General features: G+C 40.4%; 1 protein-coding gene across 2 annotated transcripts in view; it reads left to right on the forward strand.

Moving 5' to 3' along the window:
- Window positions 1-18,392, forward strand: part of LOC125464407 (lysine-specific demethylase 2B-like) — a 153,048-nt gene that overhangs the window by 55,340 nt on the left and 79,316 nt on the right. The window contains exons 3-5 of one of the 2 annotated variants that reach the window (XM_059655238.1): window positions 897-1,040; window positions 12,945-13,031; window positions 16,375-16,590. In XM_059655238.1, coding sequence (XP_059511221.1) covers window positions 897-1,040; window positions 12,945-13,031; window positions 16,375-16,590 — 447 coding nt within the window. The remainder of the gene's footprint in view (window positions 1-896; window positions 1,041-12,944; window positions 13,032-16,374; window positions 16,591-18,392) is intronic. The other variant, XM_059655239.1, reaches the window with a different exon arrangement.

The raw sequence follows: 18,392 nt of genomic DNA on the forward strand, positions 1-18,392 counted from the left end.
ATTGCAAACCATTCATTAACACTCCTGGGGTTTCCTGCTCTTTCAGACGTGTTAGAGGTGGTCATATTCTGGAAAATCTGCCTGACTTACTTTTTCTTCAGAACCTTCACACAAGTAACCAGCACCCATATGTTACTAACTTGAAATCCAAGCCCTTCCATAACCAGAGTCATGAGTCCTTGCCCGTAGTGACATAATAGCGGAGTTTGTTTTTCTGATGCGTAGAAAATGTGTTGCCAATTATTACGATGATTAATGCAATTATTTTGATAGTGCTAACAAACTTTGACGGTTTTGTTTTATGCCAAAAGTCTATGCAGAGTGTGTGTTAACAATTGCCCTTCTGTAGATTTAGTGATTCCTCTTGCATGAGCATAATCACACTATTTACACTAATATCTATAAAGCACATCACAGTAGCTGGAGATAGACAATGCAACCAGTTTTAGTCGCAGGTGATTTTGGGCTTTTGTTGAACAATAATCCAAGCTATGTTGCTATAATTAGAAAGTCACAGTAGAATTAAACTTGTGTTCATGACTTGTGCAACATGATGCATTGATGCTGCTACATACACCATCATCTTGAAATTTATCTGGAGTTCCAAAATGTCACAAAAACTAAAGTAATGAATAGTAAGTATTTGGAATAACAATGTGGAGCTGGAGGAACACAGCGGGTCAGGCAGCGTAAGAGGAGCAGGAAAATTGATGTTTCGGGTCGGGACCCTCCTTCAAAAGGGCCTGCTGTGTTCCTCCAGCTCCACACTGTGTGCTACCTCTGACTCCAGCATCTGCAGTGTTTACTATCTGAGTGGTGTTAGAAATAGGGTGTTTTACACAGTATATTTTTTAAAATTAGACTAGAATCTATTGACCTCTAACACTTTGTTGCAGCCCGTGCTACCACACACTGCAGTCTGCAAGATTTGCGGTGAGGCAGGAAAGGAAGACAATGTAGTGGATGAAGCAGAGAAATTTAATGCTAGCTTAATGGAATGCTCCATCTGCAATGAAATATTACATCCAGGATGTCTGAAGGTATGTTTGACCTAGTTGACCTCATTGGTCATATTTTAAAGTTCCTAAATTCCTGTTTTTTTTCAGATTTAAAAGGTTGTTGATGAGATTAATTTGAATGTGTGATAGAGAAACGAGTCATTTTAAGTGGATAGTTTTGTGCCGGTAGTAATAGTGTCATTTAAGTTCAGAAGGTGATCATGTGGCCCATCAAATCCATGCTAGGTGCAATCCAGTCAGTCCCACTCCTCCACTCAATCATTGTACCCTGTGGAATTATTTCATTAAACTGCTCAACTGGTTTTCTTTTTTTAGATCATTCATAAACTCCACTTCCTTCACCCTTCTAGGCAGCGAGTTCCAGATCTTTACCACTTCTGTCTTTTCTAAGAAAAAAGCTTCCCATGCATTTCTTGCCTAAACTTTTTGTACCAGGACTAGGGGACATGGATTTGTTGATGTGGATTGTTTTACCTTGTCTATGTAATGTAAGCCTGTTATAATCTCGTACATTATTATCAAATCTATTCTCCTCCAAGGAGAACAACCCAACCATTCCAACTTAATCTTATAACTATGGTTCTTCATCCCTGGAACCACTATTGTAAATTTTTTCCTGCACCCCCTCGAGTATGCTTGCACATGTCTCAAGAATGCATTATTTTAGTGATCAAAACAGCTTTATAGGAACAAAGCCCAATATCCCTCTTTTTGTACTCTGTCTCTTTTTATGAAGCCCAAGTTCTCATATGCTTTTCTACCATGCTGTCACTAAGTCTTTCCACCAAGTATCCACTCTGTCAAGTTTCCTCTTAATCTTGCAAGTTTCAGTAAGATTCCCTGTCATTCTGAAACTCCAGTGGATGCAGGCCCAACTGACCAGTCTTTTTGCTTACAAGACACACCCTTCATACCATGAATCAGATGTATGAACCTTCTAATAGTTATGTTCTTTCTTAAATAAGACATAAGACGTTTACATATATAGTCTCACCAACACTCTGTATAACTGTAGTAAACGTTACTGATTTTCCTCCAATCCCCTTGCAATAAGTGACAGCATTTTATTTGACTTCCTAATTACTTGTATCTGAAATTAACTTTCTATAATTTATGTAATAGGACACACACATTCCTGTACAAATTCTGGATTGTCCAAGCTTTCAAATTAAATAAAACGCAGCTTTTCTTTCTTTCTGCCGAAGTGGGCAAGTTCATATTATCCCTCATTATACTCTGCGTTTACTGAATTTTACTCACTCGCTTAACCTATCCTTATCCATTTTTATACTCTGACTGTCCTACCGATGTTTGCATCATTAGAAAATATTAATAACTGTCTGCATTAGGCAAACCAATTCTCTATTAATGCCATGGATAGTCTATCCACGATCTCCTCTTCTCCAACAACCCCCACCCCTTCTCCAAATTCTCCCATCCATCCCTCCCCACTCTACAAATTACATACACTGCAGCACATAGTTATTTTGCACAGCAACCATTTTAAGTGACACTTTGTGAAATACCTTTAGAGATTCAAGCACACCACAATTACAGCTTCTCTATTATTTAAGTTGCTAGTTATTTTCTTAAAGTTTAATTTCATCAAACGCTATTTCCCTTTCACAAAACCATGCTCACTCTGCCTTATTTGTGTTAAGTTTTCCTAAGTGCATTGCTGTAACAGTCTTTAATAATAGGTTCCTGCATTTTCCCTGATGCGAAGTTAACTGGCCTGTAATTCCTGCTTTCTGTATCACTTCAGTCTTGAATAAGAGGAACTATATATTTGCATTTTTAAATCTGATGGACCTTTCCAGATTCTAAAGAATTTTGTCAAGTTAAAACTAACGTGTTTACTATTTCAGCAGCCACTTCATTTTTAGACTCTAAGATGAAGTCCATTAGAACCTAGGATGTCTCAGCCTTTAATTCTCAGTAACCTTTCCCTGGTGATTGCAGTTGTTTGAAATTCCACCCTCCCTTTTACTACTTGATGTACAGTTTTATTTGGGATGTTTGGGTGTGTCTTCACGTATAAAAGACAAAATATCTGTTCAATGCAGCTGCTATTTCCTCATTTTCCATTATTAATACCCCAGACTCTATCTGGAGAATGAATCGTCACTTTAGTTAGTTTTACCTTTTTTAACTACTTGTAGAAACTCCTCCTATCCAGCGAGTTTTCTGTTATAATCCCTCTTACTATTTTTTTTTGGTCTTTTTTTTCTGTTCTGTCATCTGAGCTGAAACTGATCTTTGTGAAACTATGGTGCCAATTTGAAAGAAAAATTCTATTTTTAACTTCCATAGATAACCTAGAATGATGTATCCCACTCCAAGACCCTGTCTTTCTCATGGAACATACCTTTTCAGTATTATGAAAGATCTACTTAAATGTCTTTCAGTGCATTTTTATTGGCCATCTTATAACCCCATAATACCACAAATAACTTTAGCAAGCACAAACCTGATGTTCTTATTTCCTTCAATTAAATTTAAAACACTAATCTTAGACCCCAATTTACCTTCCTCAAACTGAATGTGGAATTCACTTCCCTAGTTATCTCAGCTATCTAGGAGCACCTTTGTTTCGAAGCTATCAATTAATCCTCTCTCATTGTACAGTATCAAATCTAGAATAGCCTTCTGTCTGGTCGGCTGTAGAATGTGGTGTTACAGAACCCCAGAGGAGTAGAAGGGTGATAGGGGTGATTACTTAAGAGGAAAACCAGGAGGACAAAGAGGGGACATGAGATAGCTTTTGGCAAGTAGAGCTAAGGAGAATCTAAAGAGATTCTATAAATACATTCAGGGCAAAAGAGTAACTAGGGAGAGAATGGGGCTCCTTGCATGGCTGTCTGTGTGGGCAACCACAAGAGGTGTGTGAAATACTAAACAAATCTTTTGTCTCTGTATTTACTATGGAGAAGGACATGGGAGCAGGTGGACTTGAGAAAATAAATAGTGATATCTTGAAAAGAGTTCATATTACAGAAGAGGTGGTGCTGGAGGTCTTAAAATGCACAAATGTAGATAATTCTCTGGGACCTGATGGGGTGTTTCCCAGACCTTTGTGGGAAACTAGGGAAGAGTCTGGGCCCCTTCCTGAGATATTTGTATCAGCAACAGCCACAAATGAGGTGCCAGAAGACTTGAAGTTGGCTAATGTGCGTTATTTAAAGCCTGCGAGGAAAAGCCAATGCACTATAGACTGGTGAGCCTGAAGTCAATAGTGAGTAAGTTGTTGGAGAGGTTTCTGAGGGACAGGATTTACGTTCATTTGGAAAGTAAAGGACTAATCAAGGATAGTCAACACGGCTTTGTGTGTGGAAAATCATGTCTCTGTCTCTAACTTAATTGAGTTTTTTGAAGAAGTGACAAAGAAGACTGAAGGCAGAGCAGTATATGTTGTCTGTATGGACTTCAGAAAATATTCAACAAGGTCCTTCATGACAGACCAATTAGTAAGATTTGATCACATGGGAACCAGGAGGATTTAGCTGATTGGATACAAAATTAGCTTTAAAGGTGGGAGACAGGGTAGCGGTAGAAGGTTGCGTTTTGGACTGGAGGCCTGTGACACACAGCTGATTGCAAGGACTGGTGCTAGGTCCACTGCTTTTTGTAATTTATATAAATTATTTAGATGTGAACATAAGAGGTATGGTTAGTAAGTTTACAGATCACCACCAGTTTTTGATATGATGTGGACAATGAAGATAATTATCTCAGTGCAGTGGGGACCCTGATCAGTTGGGCCAATGGGCCAAGGAGTGGCAGATGGAATTTTTAGATAAATGTAAGTTGTTACTGTTTGATAATGCAAATCAGGGCAGGACTCGTACAATTAGTCGTAGGACCCCGGGAAGTGTTACTGAACAAGGGGACCTAGGGCTACAGGTGCATTAAAAGTGGCGTTGCAAGTAAACAGGGTGGTAAAGAAGGTATCAGAAATAATAGGAACTGCAGACGCTGGAGAATCGGAGATAACAAGGTTTGGATCTGAATGAACACAGAAAGCCAATCAGCATCTTGGGAGCAGGAAGGCTGACGTTTCGGGCCTAGACCCTTCATCAGAAAAACCCTTTTCTGATGAAGGGTCTAGGTCCGAAACGTCAGCCTTCCTGCTCCTAAGATGCTGATTGGCCTGCTGTGTTCATTCAGATCCAAACCTTGTTATCTCGGATTCTCCAGCGTCTGCAGTTCCTGATACAATATTAACCCCACTGCAAAGCCTCTTCTAAGGATGCCTAACCGGAAGAAGTTACCCTCCTCCCTCCAGACAAACCTCAGGGGATCTCTCTCCCACTGCAACTCTCTTATGACCTCTTTGGCCTTGAAACTGCTCGACCATGTCCTGAAGCAAACCAGTTACTACAGTCACATCACCTTTCTTAGTACCTCCCTGTGGAACCAGATCATCTCCAATGGACTACAGTCCACATTCAAGCCTTCTCAATTTGGCCCCCAACTGTGACAATATCTATGTTCAGGACATTGAGACCCTTCAGAAGCTTTTCTTCCTGCGAGTCCTGAAACACACACTCGCTGCAATGCACCGGCATCTCCAGGCTCTGCAATCAAGCCTACCCCAGCTCAGAGCCTCCCTCTCCCAGACCTGCAAAGGACCTCTCCTCTTTTTTATTCTTCGTGATTTTCTAATGCAGGGTCGTAGCTTGAAATGTCAGCCTTCCTGCTCCTAAGATGCTGTTTGGTCTGCTGTGTTCATCCAGCTCCACACCGTGTTATCTCTGGTAAAGAACATATTTGGCATGCTTGCCTTTATTGATTAGTGCATTGAGTACATTGTTGGTACGTCATGTTGCAGCTGCAACATGACCTTTTAGAATACTGAGCACAGCTTTGGTAGCCTTCCTTGTAGGAAGGATGTTGTTAAACTTGAGATGGTGCAAAAAAATTATTGGAGAGGATTCTAGGGAAAGTATTGGAGAGGATTATTCAAGACAGAAATCAATGGGCGTATTAGCGAGAGGCAACATGGTTTTGCGAAGGGGAGGTCGTGTCTCCCTAACTTGGTTGAGTTTTTTTTGAGGAAGTGACGAAGATAATCAATGAGGGTAGGGCAGATGATGTTGCTTACATGGACTTCAGTAAGACCTTTGACAAGGTCCCTCATGGCAGGCTGATACAGAAGGTAAATTCACATAGGGTCAGAGGTGAACTTGCAAGATGGATTAAAAAACTGGCTGTTTCATAGAAGACACAGGGCAGCAGAGGAAGCGTGTGTTTCTGAATGGGGGGCTGTGACTAGTGGCGTTCCTTGGGGGTCAGTGTTGTGATCTTTTGCTGTTTGTAATGCATTTCCCAAATCATTTACATATTACTGGTCTGATTAGTAAGTTTACCGATGACACAAAAGTTGGTGGAATTGTGGATAGTGCTGAGGACTGTCACAGGACACAGTTGAATATAGATCAGTTGGTGACTTGGGCAGAGAGATGGCAGATGAAGTTTAATCCAGAAAAGTGTGAGGTAATGCATTTCGGAAGGTCTAATCCAAATGGAAAATCTACGGTAAATGGCAGACCCCCTAACAGTACTGATAAGTAGAGGGATCTGGGTGTACAGGTACACAGGTCATTGAAAGTGGCAGTGCAGGTGAAAAAGGTAGTCAACAAGATATACGACATGCTTGCCTTCATCGGCTGGGGCGTGTAGTTTAAAAATTGGCAGGTAATGTTGCAGCTCTATAGAACCTTAGTTAGGCTATATTTTAGAAATTGTGTTGCATTCTGGTCGCCGGAGAGGATATAAAAAAATTTGGCAGGATGTTGCCTGGTATGGAGGATGTTAACTATGAAGAGAGGTTGGAGAAACTTGGGCCGTTCTCACTGGAATGACGGAGGTTGAGGGGGGACCTGATAGAGGCCTACAAGATTATGAAGGGCATGGACAGATTGCACAGTCAGAAGCTTTTTCCCAGGATGGAAGAGTCAGTTACCAGGGGCCATGGGTTTAAGGTGCGACGGGCAAGGTTTCAAGATGATGTGCGAGGCAAGTTTTTATTTACACTGAGGGTGGTGGGTACCTGGGACTCACGCCCGGGGATGATGTGGAAGCAGATACAATAGTGACTTCTAAAGGACGTCTTGACAAATACATGAATATGGTGGGATAGAGGGATATGGTCCCTGGAAGGATAGGAGGCTTTAGTTGTGATGGGCAGCATGTTGGTGCAGGCTTGGAGGGCTGAAGGGCCTGTTCCTGTACTGTAATTTTTTTTGTTTTTTGTTCTAAAAGATTTACAGGAATGGATGTGAGTTTGCTTTCTGAGCTGGAAGGTTAATTTTCAGGCGTTTCATCACCATGCTAGGTAACATCATCAGTGAGCCTCCGAAGCGCTGGTGTTATGTCCCGCTTTCTATTTATCTGGTTAGGTTTCCTTGGGTTGGTGATGTCACTTCCTGTTCTTTTTCTCAGGGGATGGTAGATTGATTTGGAGCCAATGTGTTTGTTGATGGAGTTCCAGTTGGAATGCCATGCTTCTTGGAATTCTTGTGCGTGTCTCTGTTTGGCTTGTCCTAGGATGGATGTGTTGTCCCAATCAAAGTGGTGTCCTTCCTCATCTGTATGTAAGGATACGAGTGATAATGGGTCAGGTCGTTTTGTGGCTAGTTGATGTTCATGTATCCTGGTGGCTAGCTTTCTGCCAGTTTGTCCAAAGTAGTGTTTGTCACAGTTCTTGCAAAGTATTTTGTAGATGACGTTCGTTTTGTTTCTTGCCTGTATAGGGTCTTTTAAGTTCATTAGCTGCTGTTTTAGTGTGTTGGTGGGTTTGTGGACTACCCTGATGCCAAGAGGTCCGAGTAGTCTGGCAGTCATTTTGAAAATGTCTTTGATGTAGGGGAGAGTGGTTATGGTTTCTGAGCCCGTTTTGTCTGTTTGTTTGGGTTTATTGCTGAGGAATCGGCAGACTGTGTTCATAGGGTACCCATTCTTTTTGAATACGCTGTATAGGTGCAGCACATCAATCAACACATTGATTTGGAGCCAATCTACCATCCCCTGAGAAAAAGAACAGGAAATGACGTCACCAACGCAGGAAATGACATCACCAGCCCAAGGAAACCTAACCAGATAAATAGAAAGTGGGACATAACACCAGCACTTTGTCGGAGGCTCACTGATGATGTGTTACCTAGAATGGTGACGAAACGTCTGAAAACTAACCTTCCAGCTCAACGAGCAAACTCACATCCAGAACCTCAACCTGAGCTACAAATCTTCTCAAACCTCGCCATTTACAGGAATGTTGCCAGGATTGGAGGATTTGAGCTTTAGGGAGAGGCTGAATAGGCTGGGGATTTTTTTTTCCCCCGGAACTTAGGAGGCTGACAAGGAACCTTAAAGAAGTTTATAAAATCATGGCGGCCTGAGGTCTTTTCCCCAGGTTAGGAGAGTCCAAAACTAGAGGGCACAGTTTTAAGTTGAGAATGGAAAGATTTAAAGACGCGAAGGGCAACTTTTTCTCATAGGTTATAGAATGTTATAGAATGAACTGCCAGAGGTGGTGGTGGAGGCTGCTGCAGTTACAACACTAAGGCTTCTGGATGTGTTTATGAATATGAAGGTTTAGCAGGATCTGGGCCAAATGCTGGCAGGTGAGACTATGTCAGATTGGAATATCTGGTTGGCACGGACAAGTTAGATCCAAGGATCTGTTTCCGCGCTGTGAGGCTCACACTCTGTAAACTGACCCAAATAAAACCCTGCAAACTCATTGTCCAGGCAACCTTTTGTAATCTGATTTTATCCAATTTATAAATAGATGAAATTCACCCATGATATGCGTTGCATTTGTCTTGCTGCACCCCTTTCTATTATTTCTTCTTGTATACACCTTCTTAGACTAATTACTTTTAGTGACTTAAACTACTTCAATTGGTGACCATTTATTTACTTCTGCTATTCCTTGTTGCTGCTCGAACTGCATCTCTATCTTGGGAATTCCATTTTTCTTTCACTATTATACTAATGTCATCCTAAATAGGATTACCCCATCACCTTTTCCTAGCTTCCTGTCTTTCTGAAAAGTCATGTAGTGTAGAATATTATCATTTGAGCCTTGGTTAGTTCATGCATATATTTATTTCTATCTAACTTGCCAGTTCGTCCACTTTCCCGTGAATGCTAGGCATGTTAAAAAACTAAATCGTTAGCTTTGTCTTTTTACTGTTTTGCCGCTTCTAGCTCTAACTGCTGGCATATTCGTCCAGTTTATATGCTTAATTCCATCTTCGCAACTTACCTCATGGTGCCTTGACTGCTCCCCATTAGTTTAAAACCCTCTGTATAACCTTAGTAATGCAAGATAATTATTCAACTCACTAGACCATTGGACCCTGCGGTGGTCAGATGAATGCCATCCCAATGATACAGCCCCCCCACTTTCCTAGGAATGCTTGCAATATCCTATAAATGGAAAACTATTTCCCCCTCCCACTAAAACGTAAGCTACAAGTTCAACTGTTTCATAATTTTTATTAAACATGCACCAGTTTGCTGAGGGTTTGGCTCTTCTGAAAGCGCATCCACACAAACCAGACACTTGGCGTGGCTTATCAAAACAGAAGACAGAGTTCACAGTCTAAAGTTGTTGAACCCCGTATTGAGTCCTGAAAACTGTAAAGTATCCAAGCAGAAAAGGAGGTACCATTTCTCCAGTTTGCTTTGGTCCTTGCTGGAGTGCTCCAGCAGATCTAGGACAGAAAAATGGTTATTGCTGTAATGACTTCCACCTTCCAGCAATATGGTTATTGAAACAGCAAGTGACTGGAGGTGAAGGTCATTCTTGCAAACAGAGTAAAGGTGTTCCACAGTACTTAGTACCCAGTTTGTAATTGGCCTCATCGCCATAGAGGAGATGTGAAGACAGTAGACTAAATTTGAAAAAAAGTACAAATAAATTGCTGCTTCACTTGGAAGGTGTATTTTGAAGTTTTGGACACTGAGGCAATAAAGGGACAGTGTTGCACCTTTTGCAATTGAAGGAATGGTGCCATCGGGGTTGGTGAAGAAGTGTTGGGGATGTAACAAGGTATAGTCCTTACTGAATGCTGACCAGGGACAGGAGGATGTATTTGAAGATGACGTCTACTAGAGTTGGAGAAAATGGCAGAAGATGAATCATTTGAAACCAAGGTCACTGGGGTAGGAAGTGAGGGCAAGGGAGCCCTATTGTTCTGGGAGGGAAGGACAAAGGGTGAGGCAGAAATGTGGAAGATGAGTCTGATGCCACTGAGGACCCTTTCTAACACAATGGTAATAGAAATCCTCAGTTGAGGGAAAAGGAAGACATGTTGGTAGCAGATGCGGTTGAGAAACTTGGAGACTGAAATGGAAGCTTACATGAAGCAGAATGTGATTAAAATGTTGTAAAGGCAACTATGGAAACTGCTAGATTGAATTGGATATTAGAAGACAGTCTAACCCTAGAAATGGAAACGGAAGTCAAGGTAGGGAAAAGAAGTTGGACATGGAACAGATGAATGAGAGAGAAGGATGGAATTTGTAAGTAAAATTGAGTTTTTCCAGTTCTATCAATGGGATGCCACATACTGGAGTTGCAACGCATCACCTGTCCTGTTACTTTTGTTTTTGAATTTTAGTTATTTGCATTTTTTTTAAAAAGCTAATGAATGCCTCCTCTTGTGTTTCACCGATTTTCAATTTTGTTCTAATCACTCTGATTTGAAATTCCCTAACTAGATTGATAGGATTTCACAGAAAATTTTCACTATCCAATCACACACCTGCTTCCTATGATGTACTTTATTTTTGTTTGGCTCTGAGTTCAGACTTTTGCTATATTAACCCTGCTGTCCCGATACTGTGCCATTGAAGGGAGATTGGATTAAAGTATTCAAGTTTATTCCAGGTTTAAATATGATAGACGAAGAAAAGCTGCTGTCATTAACTGAGGATGCAAGGATCGGGGGACACAGATTTAAGGTTTTGGACTTGATACAGGGAAAGTTTGAGGAAGAACATTTTTACTTCATGAACAGTTATGGCCGGGGATTTGATGCTGTTGTTGGTGCTGGAAGGGGAGAATTTGAAAAGCAAATTGGATGGACCTTTTGAGGGAAATGCTTTACTGAGAAGCTATGAACCAGTAGGCTGATTGTTTCCTCTTTTGTCTTAAGCAATAAGTGTACAATTCTGAGAATCATATGGAGACTCTGAATCTGGCTGCATGAGAACCAGATTCAGCGTTCAAAAGCAATGAAAATGAATTTGAAATAATGATACTTTATGCAGTTTGTCCCAGAATGTGTGAGATGGGTACATTTGGGGATGTGTTTAGTTTTTTTGAGAGGATATTCGATGGCGTGCACCTTTCTCATATGAAAAAAAATCACTTAATACTGAATCGATTTAAATCTTTGCACTAGTTTTTAGAGTAGACATGCCTAAAATGACTATTAGAAGGGGACATAATTGAAAGGTGATTGGAGGAAGGTGTAGAGGAAATGTCAGAGGTAGGTTCTTCACACAGTGAGTGGTGAGCGTGTGGAATGCGCTGCCAGCAGTGGTAGCGGAGTCAGATATTTCAGAGACTTTTAAGCGGCTCTTGGATAGGCACATGAAGGATAGTAAAATGTAGGGTATGCAGGGTATATCGATCTTAGTAGGATGTTATGTCGACACAACATCATGGGCCAAAGGGCTTGTACTGTGCTGTACCGTTCTATGTTCTAAAGAGATTGCAGTTGCTACACTGGAGACAGAGACTGAGAAGTTTCTCAGCAACACAGGTAAGCCAGACTACCTAAGTATACTGCATCAACCTACCACTACCAACAAGGAATCCTTCTCCCCCGACCTCCGCCCCCACCGCTCCCCTCCCTCCCCCCCCCCCCCCCCCCCCCCCCGAAGTATTAGTGATAGAGAGCAAATGGTACGTTGGCATTCATTCCAAAGGAATTAGAGTACATAAGTAAACACATATTGCTGCAGCTGTATAGAAGCTTTGTTAGATATCACCTGAAATATTGTGTACGGATTTGATCTCCTTATCTAAGGAAGGATATACTTTTCATAGAGGGGGTTGAACTGCAGCGCACTATATTAATCCCTGGGATAATGGAATTGAATGAAGAGACTGGTTCGATATTCCCTAGAGTTTCAAAGAATGAGAGTTATTGAAAGTTACAAGTTTTTCATGGGCTGTGGCAAGATGTGTATAGCTAGGATACTTTTCCTGACAGGGGATGCAATGTCAGGACAAGGTGCAGGTGGATTTAAGAGGAATTTCTTCTTTCAGAGTATAGTGAATCTTTGGAATTTTGTACCCGAGGTGGCTGTGGAAGCTCAATCATTGAGCAGGTTCAAGATCAAAATCAACAGATTTCTGGATTCTAATGACATTATGGATATGGACAGAGTGCAGGAAATTGCCTTGTCAATCAATTGTGTCTATCTGGCTCATTTCAATCAAGTTAAGTTTGCAGTCCATCAATGCATAGTGCCTTGTTAAAATCACGATACTTAGCATTCCCAATGAGTTAGGCTTCTGAATGTTTCAGCTGGTCAGGTTGTTTCATTAAAGTAAGAGTTCTCTGTTGTTTGTTGACTCTTCTCTCCTTTGTAATCCAGTCCAAAGTGATAAAGTAAACTGCGTACACACTAAAATGTGTAGCAAATAATGTTAACATTTTCAGCAACGGAATGTTGTACTATAAAATTGAGTTGATTATTGCTCAACCTTTCCTTCAATCAAAATAAGGCAACATTTGTTCATTTTTTAAAAAAATCACTAATATTGCTAACATTTTGCCTGCTATGTTGCAGACATTTGACAGATATGGGTGATGTGCTTCAGTTACCTAGCTATTTTTGATCTGATATTGTTTGATTCATGCATGTGTACGATACATTCAATGTTCCTTTTAACATCAGGTGGAGGAGTCTGAAGGGCTTATAAATGATGAGTTGCCAAATTGCTGGGAATGTCCAAAATGTAACCAGGAAGGAAAAACAGGCAAAGTAAGTGTTGATGAAATAAACTTTTTTTAAAAAGAAAGTTCATGATTTAAAGGAATTCTAAACCTAACTTAGAAAACGGGAGAGATTTAGGCATGAATAATTTGTTCAGAAATTATTTTAAGCTAGAAGCAATTGAAATTAATTCTGATTGTTTCACAATTTTACATGTTTCTATATTTCTACTATAAGATCTCCATATTCTTGCATAATGAAGGATCTTCTCATCTTTCTCTTCTTACCCCACCAACACTCAACTTCCATGTAATCTGGCTCTTTGTTCCCTCCCTCCATTTTATAGATCTGGTATAAACCAATTTGACTATTTTATTAATTGACCATCTTGGGCTGTACAAACAAAGTTATTTGGGTTTCCATATGCACAAATCTCTAAATTCAATCATGCAGTGTCCCCTTTCTATCTTGTAATGACCAGATGATAAGGGGTAAATTGGCTCCCCTCTTTTTATTCCCTCACTTTAATAATTTGCAATGACTAATTTGATTCCTTAACATACAGCCATTATACTCTAATTTAAAATTATTGTGTTAGACAAAATTAAGGAGCCAATTTAGTAAAGTTTATTGAGTAAAAGAAAAGGCTTTTTATTACCTTCTAAATCTGAGAGAAAAAGTTAACAAAATACGTGCAAACACAGGTAACATTTTACAAAGGAGTCTGTCTGGTATAGACATGAAGAATGAAGATTATGCAGTTTGAAAGCTCTTGAAGTCCTTGAGGTGTTAGATTTCAAAGTGAGATCACAGCTGTTTAATGGTCTCCCTAGCAGTGATGTTTGTGGATACCTTTTGAATTCTCAGTGACTGGTTATTTCCTCAGTTTGCATTTTCTCTGGGTGTTGGCTGCAAAGACAATGACAGAAACAAGCAAAGAGAGGTTTTATTCCTGTCCATTGTTTTTCATTCTGTTGTGCTGCTAAGATAAGAAACCGCTACTGAAATACCATATATTCACAAGTCTGGCTCCATTGTCTAACATGGCCAACTGGCAGATGTTCTTTGAACTCCCAACATATGAAATTATCATGCATTTGTGAATTTAAACAGTGGATCAAAAATTACTAATACTCATTCAGTTACTTTGTTTCAATGACTTTAGATAAAATAGAAATTTCACTGAGGATGGATTTGCCTATCCAACATTGGTTTCCTGTTACTGGACTTTTCGCCCTTGCCTCCAAGTAACCCTACAAGGTGCTTGAGACCTGCATTATGCAGCTGTGGTCAGTCTGAAAATGCCAGGTTACCCCATTACCAGATTTCACTTGTATTAATCCTTATTGGTGTTAATTTTATGGATATGTTCATAGAACTTTGTATAAACATGTTTAGTACTGTAAGTACAACCTAACCATTCAAAAGAACAGTTGCATAGAGTCAGTCATACAGCACAAAAACAGACTCTTCAATTCAACCAGTCCATGTCGAACATAATCCTATACTAATCTCATCCCACCTGCTTCATCCTGGCCCATATCTCTCCAAACTTTTCCTATTCATGTACCTATCCAAATGCCTTTTAAATGTTATAATTGTACCCATATCCATCACTTCCTCAGGAAATTCATACCAGACGCTATCTATCCTCACCATTTAAAAAAAAATTCCCCTCATGTCATTTCAAATCTCTCCTCTCCTCTCCTCTCCTCTCCTCTCCTCTCATCTTAAAAAAAAAATGCTCCCTACAATTGAAATGCCCATCTTAGGGCAAAGATAACTACTGGTAACTAAATCTATATCTCTTATTTTGTAAATTTCTACCAGGTCTCTTTGTACTTTAGGTACACCTAAAAGGTCATACTTTCAGAATTAGAGATGACAGTGTGGCGCTGGAGGAACACAGCAGGCCAGGCAGCATCAGAGGAGCAGAAAAGTTGACATTTTGGGTCGCGACCCTTCTTCAGAAATAGGGGAGGAGGAAGGGAGCTCTGAAATAAATAGAGAGGAGGGGTGGAGCTGGGGAAGGTAGGTGGAATGGTGATACATGAGTGCAGATAGGGGGTGGTGGGGATTGGTCAGTGAGGTGGAAGGGGGGAATGGGTGGTAGAAGATGAACAGGTTGTGTCAAGTCAAGTATGTGGGGCAGGGTTGGACATTGGATGAGGCTCAGGGTGGGGAGATTGTAAAACTGGGGAAACCCATGTTTAGGCCATTGAGCTGTAGGCTCCTGAGGCAGAATGAGGTGATGATGCTCCAGTTTGCGGGTGATGTCATTGTGAGACTGGATGAAGCCCAGGATGGATGACACCCAGAGAGTGGGAGGGGGTATTAAAATGGTTTGTGACCGATTTTTTTTTTTAGAGGATGCCTTATCGGGACCAGCGGATAAAGTAGACCACATTGACGAATGTGCAGGTGACCCTCTGTCTAATGTGGTTTGTTTTGTGCCTTGTTTGGAGGTGAGGGGGGAGGTGTGGGGCAGGTGTAGTACTTCCTGCAGTTGCAGGGAAAGGTGCCGGGGTGGAGGGCTTAGTGGGGAGTTTGGAGCAGACGAGTAAGTCACGGAAAGAGTGGCCCCTACAAAAGGCTGATAGGGATAGGGAAGGAAATATCTCTTCTTGGTTGTGGGGTTGTATTGCAGGTGGCGGAAGTGGCAGAGAATGATATGTTGATTGCAGAGATTGCTGGGGTGGTATGTGAGGATGAGGGGGATTCTGTCTTTATTTTTGTTGGGGCCAGGGATGTGAGGGCAGAAGTGCAGGAAGCACAAGAGATATGGTTGAGGGCATTTTCGATCACCGGAGGGGAAGACGTTATGGTCCTTGAAATAGAAGGACATTTGGGATGTTTAGGAGTGGAACACCCCATCTTGGAACAGACACTGCGGAGGAATTGGGTGTAGGGGATCACATTCTTGTAGGAAGGTGGATGAGAGGATGTGTAGTCTAGATAGCTCTGGGAGTCAGTGGGCTCAAAATAAATGTCTGTTTCGAGGCGGTCACCAGAGATGGGGAAAGAGAGGGAGGTATCAGAGATGGACCAGGTGAATTTGAGGTTGGGCTGAAAATTCTTAGTAAAATTGATGAATGTTTAGAATTAGTTTTAAAGAAATAAATGGGACATTGTTGTTTATAAATATTGCATAACAATCTGGATTAAGCCAAGCACATGCTTATGATATTGTACATGCCTAATCTTTAGGAAATGTGACTTTGAAAATATCCTTGTGACATTTGTAGCTTTGTACTTAAACAAAACACAAAGGGACAAATGAATTAAAGTAAAATATATGTAGACCACTTACCACACCAGGCAGCGCAGCGCAAGCTTCTCTGCAATCGCGGGTGGTAATGTGCGTTTATTCCCATTTCCGATCTTCATGCAGAAGAGAGGCCCTGGGTTTAAATTCGCCTCCAATCTTCCTGGGTCTCTCTTAAAGGAGTTTAAAGAAGGTGAAGATGGAGGGAGGCGAAAGTCTGAAGACCTTGGACGTCCAAAAGTGGAGGAATATCATCCCAACAGACGGAAATCTGATGATGGTCTAGGACTCAAACGAAGAAAAGAAAAAGATTTACCAACTGATCTGGGCCCAAGTAAAAAGGTATTGCAATTTTTAAAATACTTTGTTTAAAGATCTATGATTAAAACTGGTTAATAGTTGGCATTTTATATATTAGGTGCTTATCCAAGTACAAGCTTAAAGAACTCACATCACATATGGGCACTGCTAAGCAAATGCATTTGCATTCCTGCACAATATGTTGGCTTATTGGCAGGGAAATACTTCATGTAGGTTGTCATTTATGCAGTCCATTGAACCTCTGATGTATTCCTGTTGGTGCAGCTAAATAGGTTATGGAAATACCTGTTTTATCTTTAATTATTGTAATGCACAATATAATGTTCTGAATTAGAACATTAGTCAAGCAAATTGAACATAAAGTATTTGTGGTTTTAGAATGTGCAGGTGTTGTTACGGGATCCTATGTCCCACTGGATATAACGCAGTTACAGGATTATGCTGATCTGGATGTTTAATAAATTGGATAAATTGAAATTGTTCAGGTACTTGAAATGGTGAATTCAATCAAATGAAGTAGTATTGGAAAACTTGTAACTTTCTTCTCTTGAAGATGACATGTTTCAAGAATAGACATCTTAGCCAGTACACACTGCAGTCTTTTTATTTGTTCCTTGTTGTGGCACTAAATACAAACCAATTTGCCCAAGTGGACTCTATTTAGTAACAAAGTGTAGACCTGGATGAACACAACAGGCCAAGCAGCATCTCAGGAGCACGAAAGGCCTGCTGTGTTCATCCAGCTCCACACTTTGTTATCTTGGATTCTCCAGCATCTGCTGTTCCCATTATCTCTATTTAGTAACATGGCTTGGTTAGAAAATGTTTGAAGCTTTGCAGTGATGATATTGGTGGGCCATCCACATCTTCTACAACCTTTTTTGAGGTTTTGTCAATAAAGACAGAACGTAACAAAGGAGAATAACCATTTTTTAAAAAAATGTGTAAACTTAATCAAATTTTAAATTCAGTTTTGTGCTGACAGGGCAACAAAGATCATATATGATTTTTTTGTCAATAAATATAGATTGATTCACTCTGTGCAATGTTAAACCTACCAGTTGATATGTGTTAAGAAGAAGCGTACAGATGTAATATTCTGCCAGGCAGTGGATGGGCTTAATAATTCAGTGCACAAATTATCCCAGAGGTTGCCACAAATGCAGTGTCTGCCTCAGATGATTACATGAGCATCCAGAATCAGTAACCTTAGACCATTCATTAAATATCTGGTACGTGTGTATAAAACTCTTGTGAAATGAGCTTTTTTCCAGAGACAAGATGGACGTGTAGGAAAATATTGCTCTTCATTTTTAATAAAACCTTTTCTGAAATCTCTAAAATAATCACATTCACTTGGGTGCAATTGGCATTTTGTTTTGTTTGTCCAAACCACTTATTTTTCCTACTGGCGTGATTTGGTCTGGCTTTGAGCCTTCAATAGTTGTACCCTGTTTCGGACTTTAGTCTGTTTCTCATTAAAACTTGAATTGCAATAGTCTTATCTGGGTTGTCAGCCAAGCTTGACAGTACAAGTGTTTATCAAACTTATGAAATAGAATGAAAGAACCAAAAATGGAGTAAGTGATGCCAAAATGCAATTTGAAGGATGAAGTTAAAATTGTGCAACTTGCAGAAATCCTACAGCTTGGAAGTTGTGTTTTTATTTTAACTGTAGAGCTGTTACTAGAATTGTTCAGATGCAGCAGGGTTTTCCACCTCTTTCTTTTTGAAAAAGTAATCCAATTAATGGCAATTTGTCCATGTCCCTGTACTTCCCTATTTCTTCTCTCAGCCAATGATGAAGTGTAACTTGCATTAGG

Source organism: Stegostoma tigrinum, chromosome 27 (assembly GCF_030684315.1).
Source record: "Stegostoma tigrinum isolate sSteTig4 chromosome 27, sSteTig4.hap1, whole genome shotgun sequence".
NCBI lineage: Eukaryota > Metazoa > Chordata > Chondrichthyes > Orectolobiformes > Stegostomatidae > Stegostoma > Stegostoma tigrinum.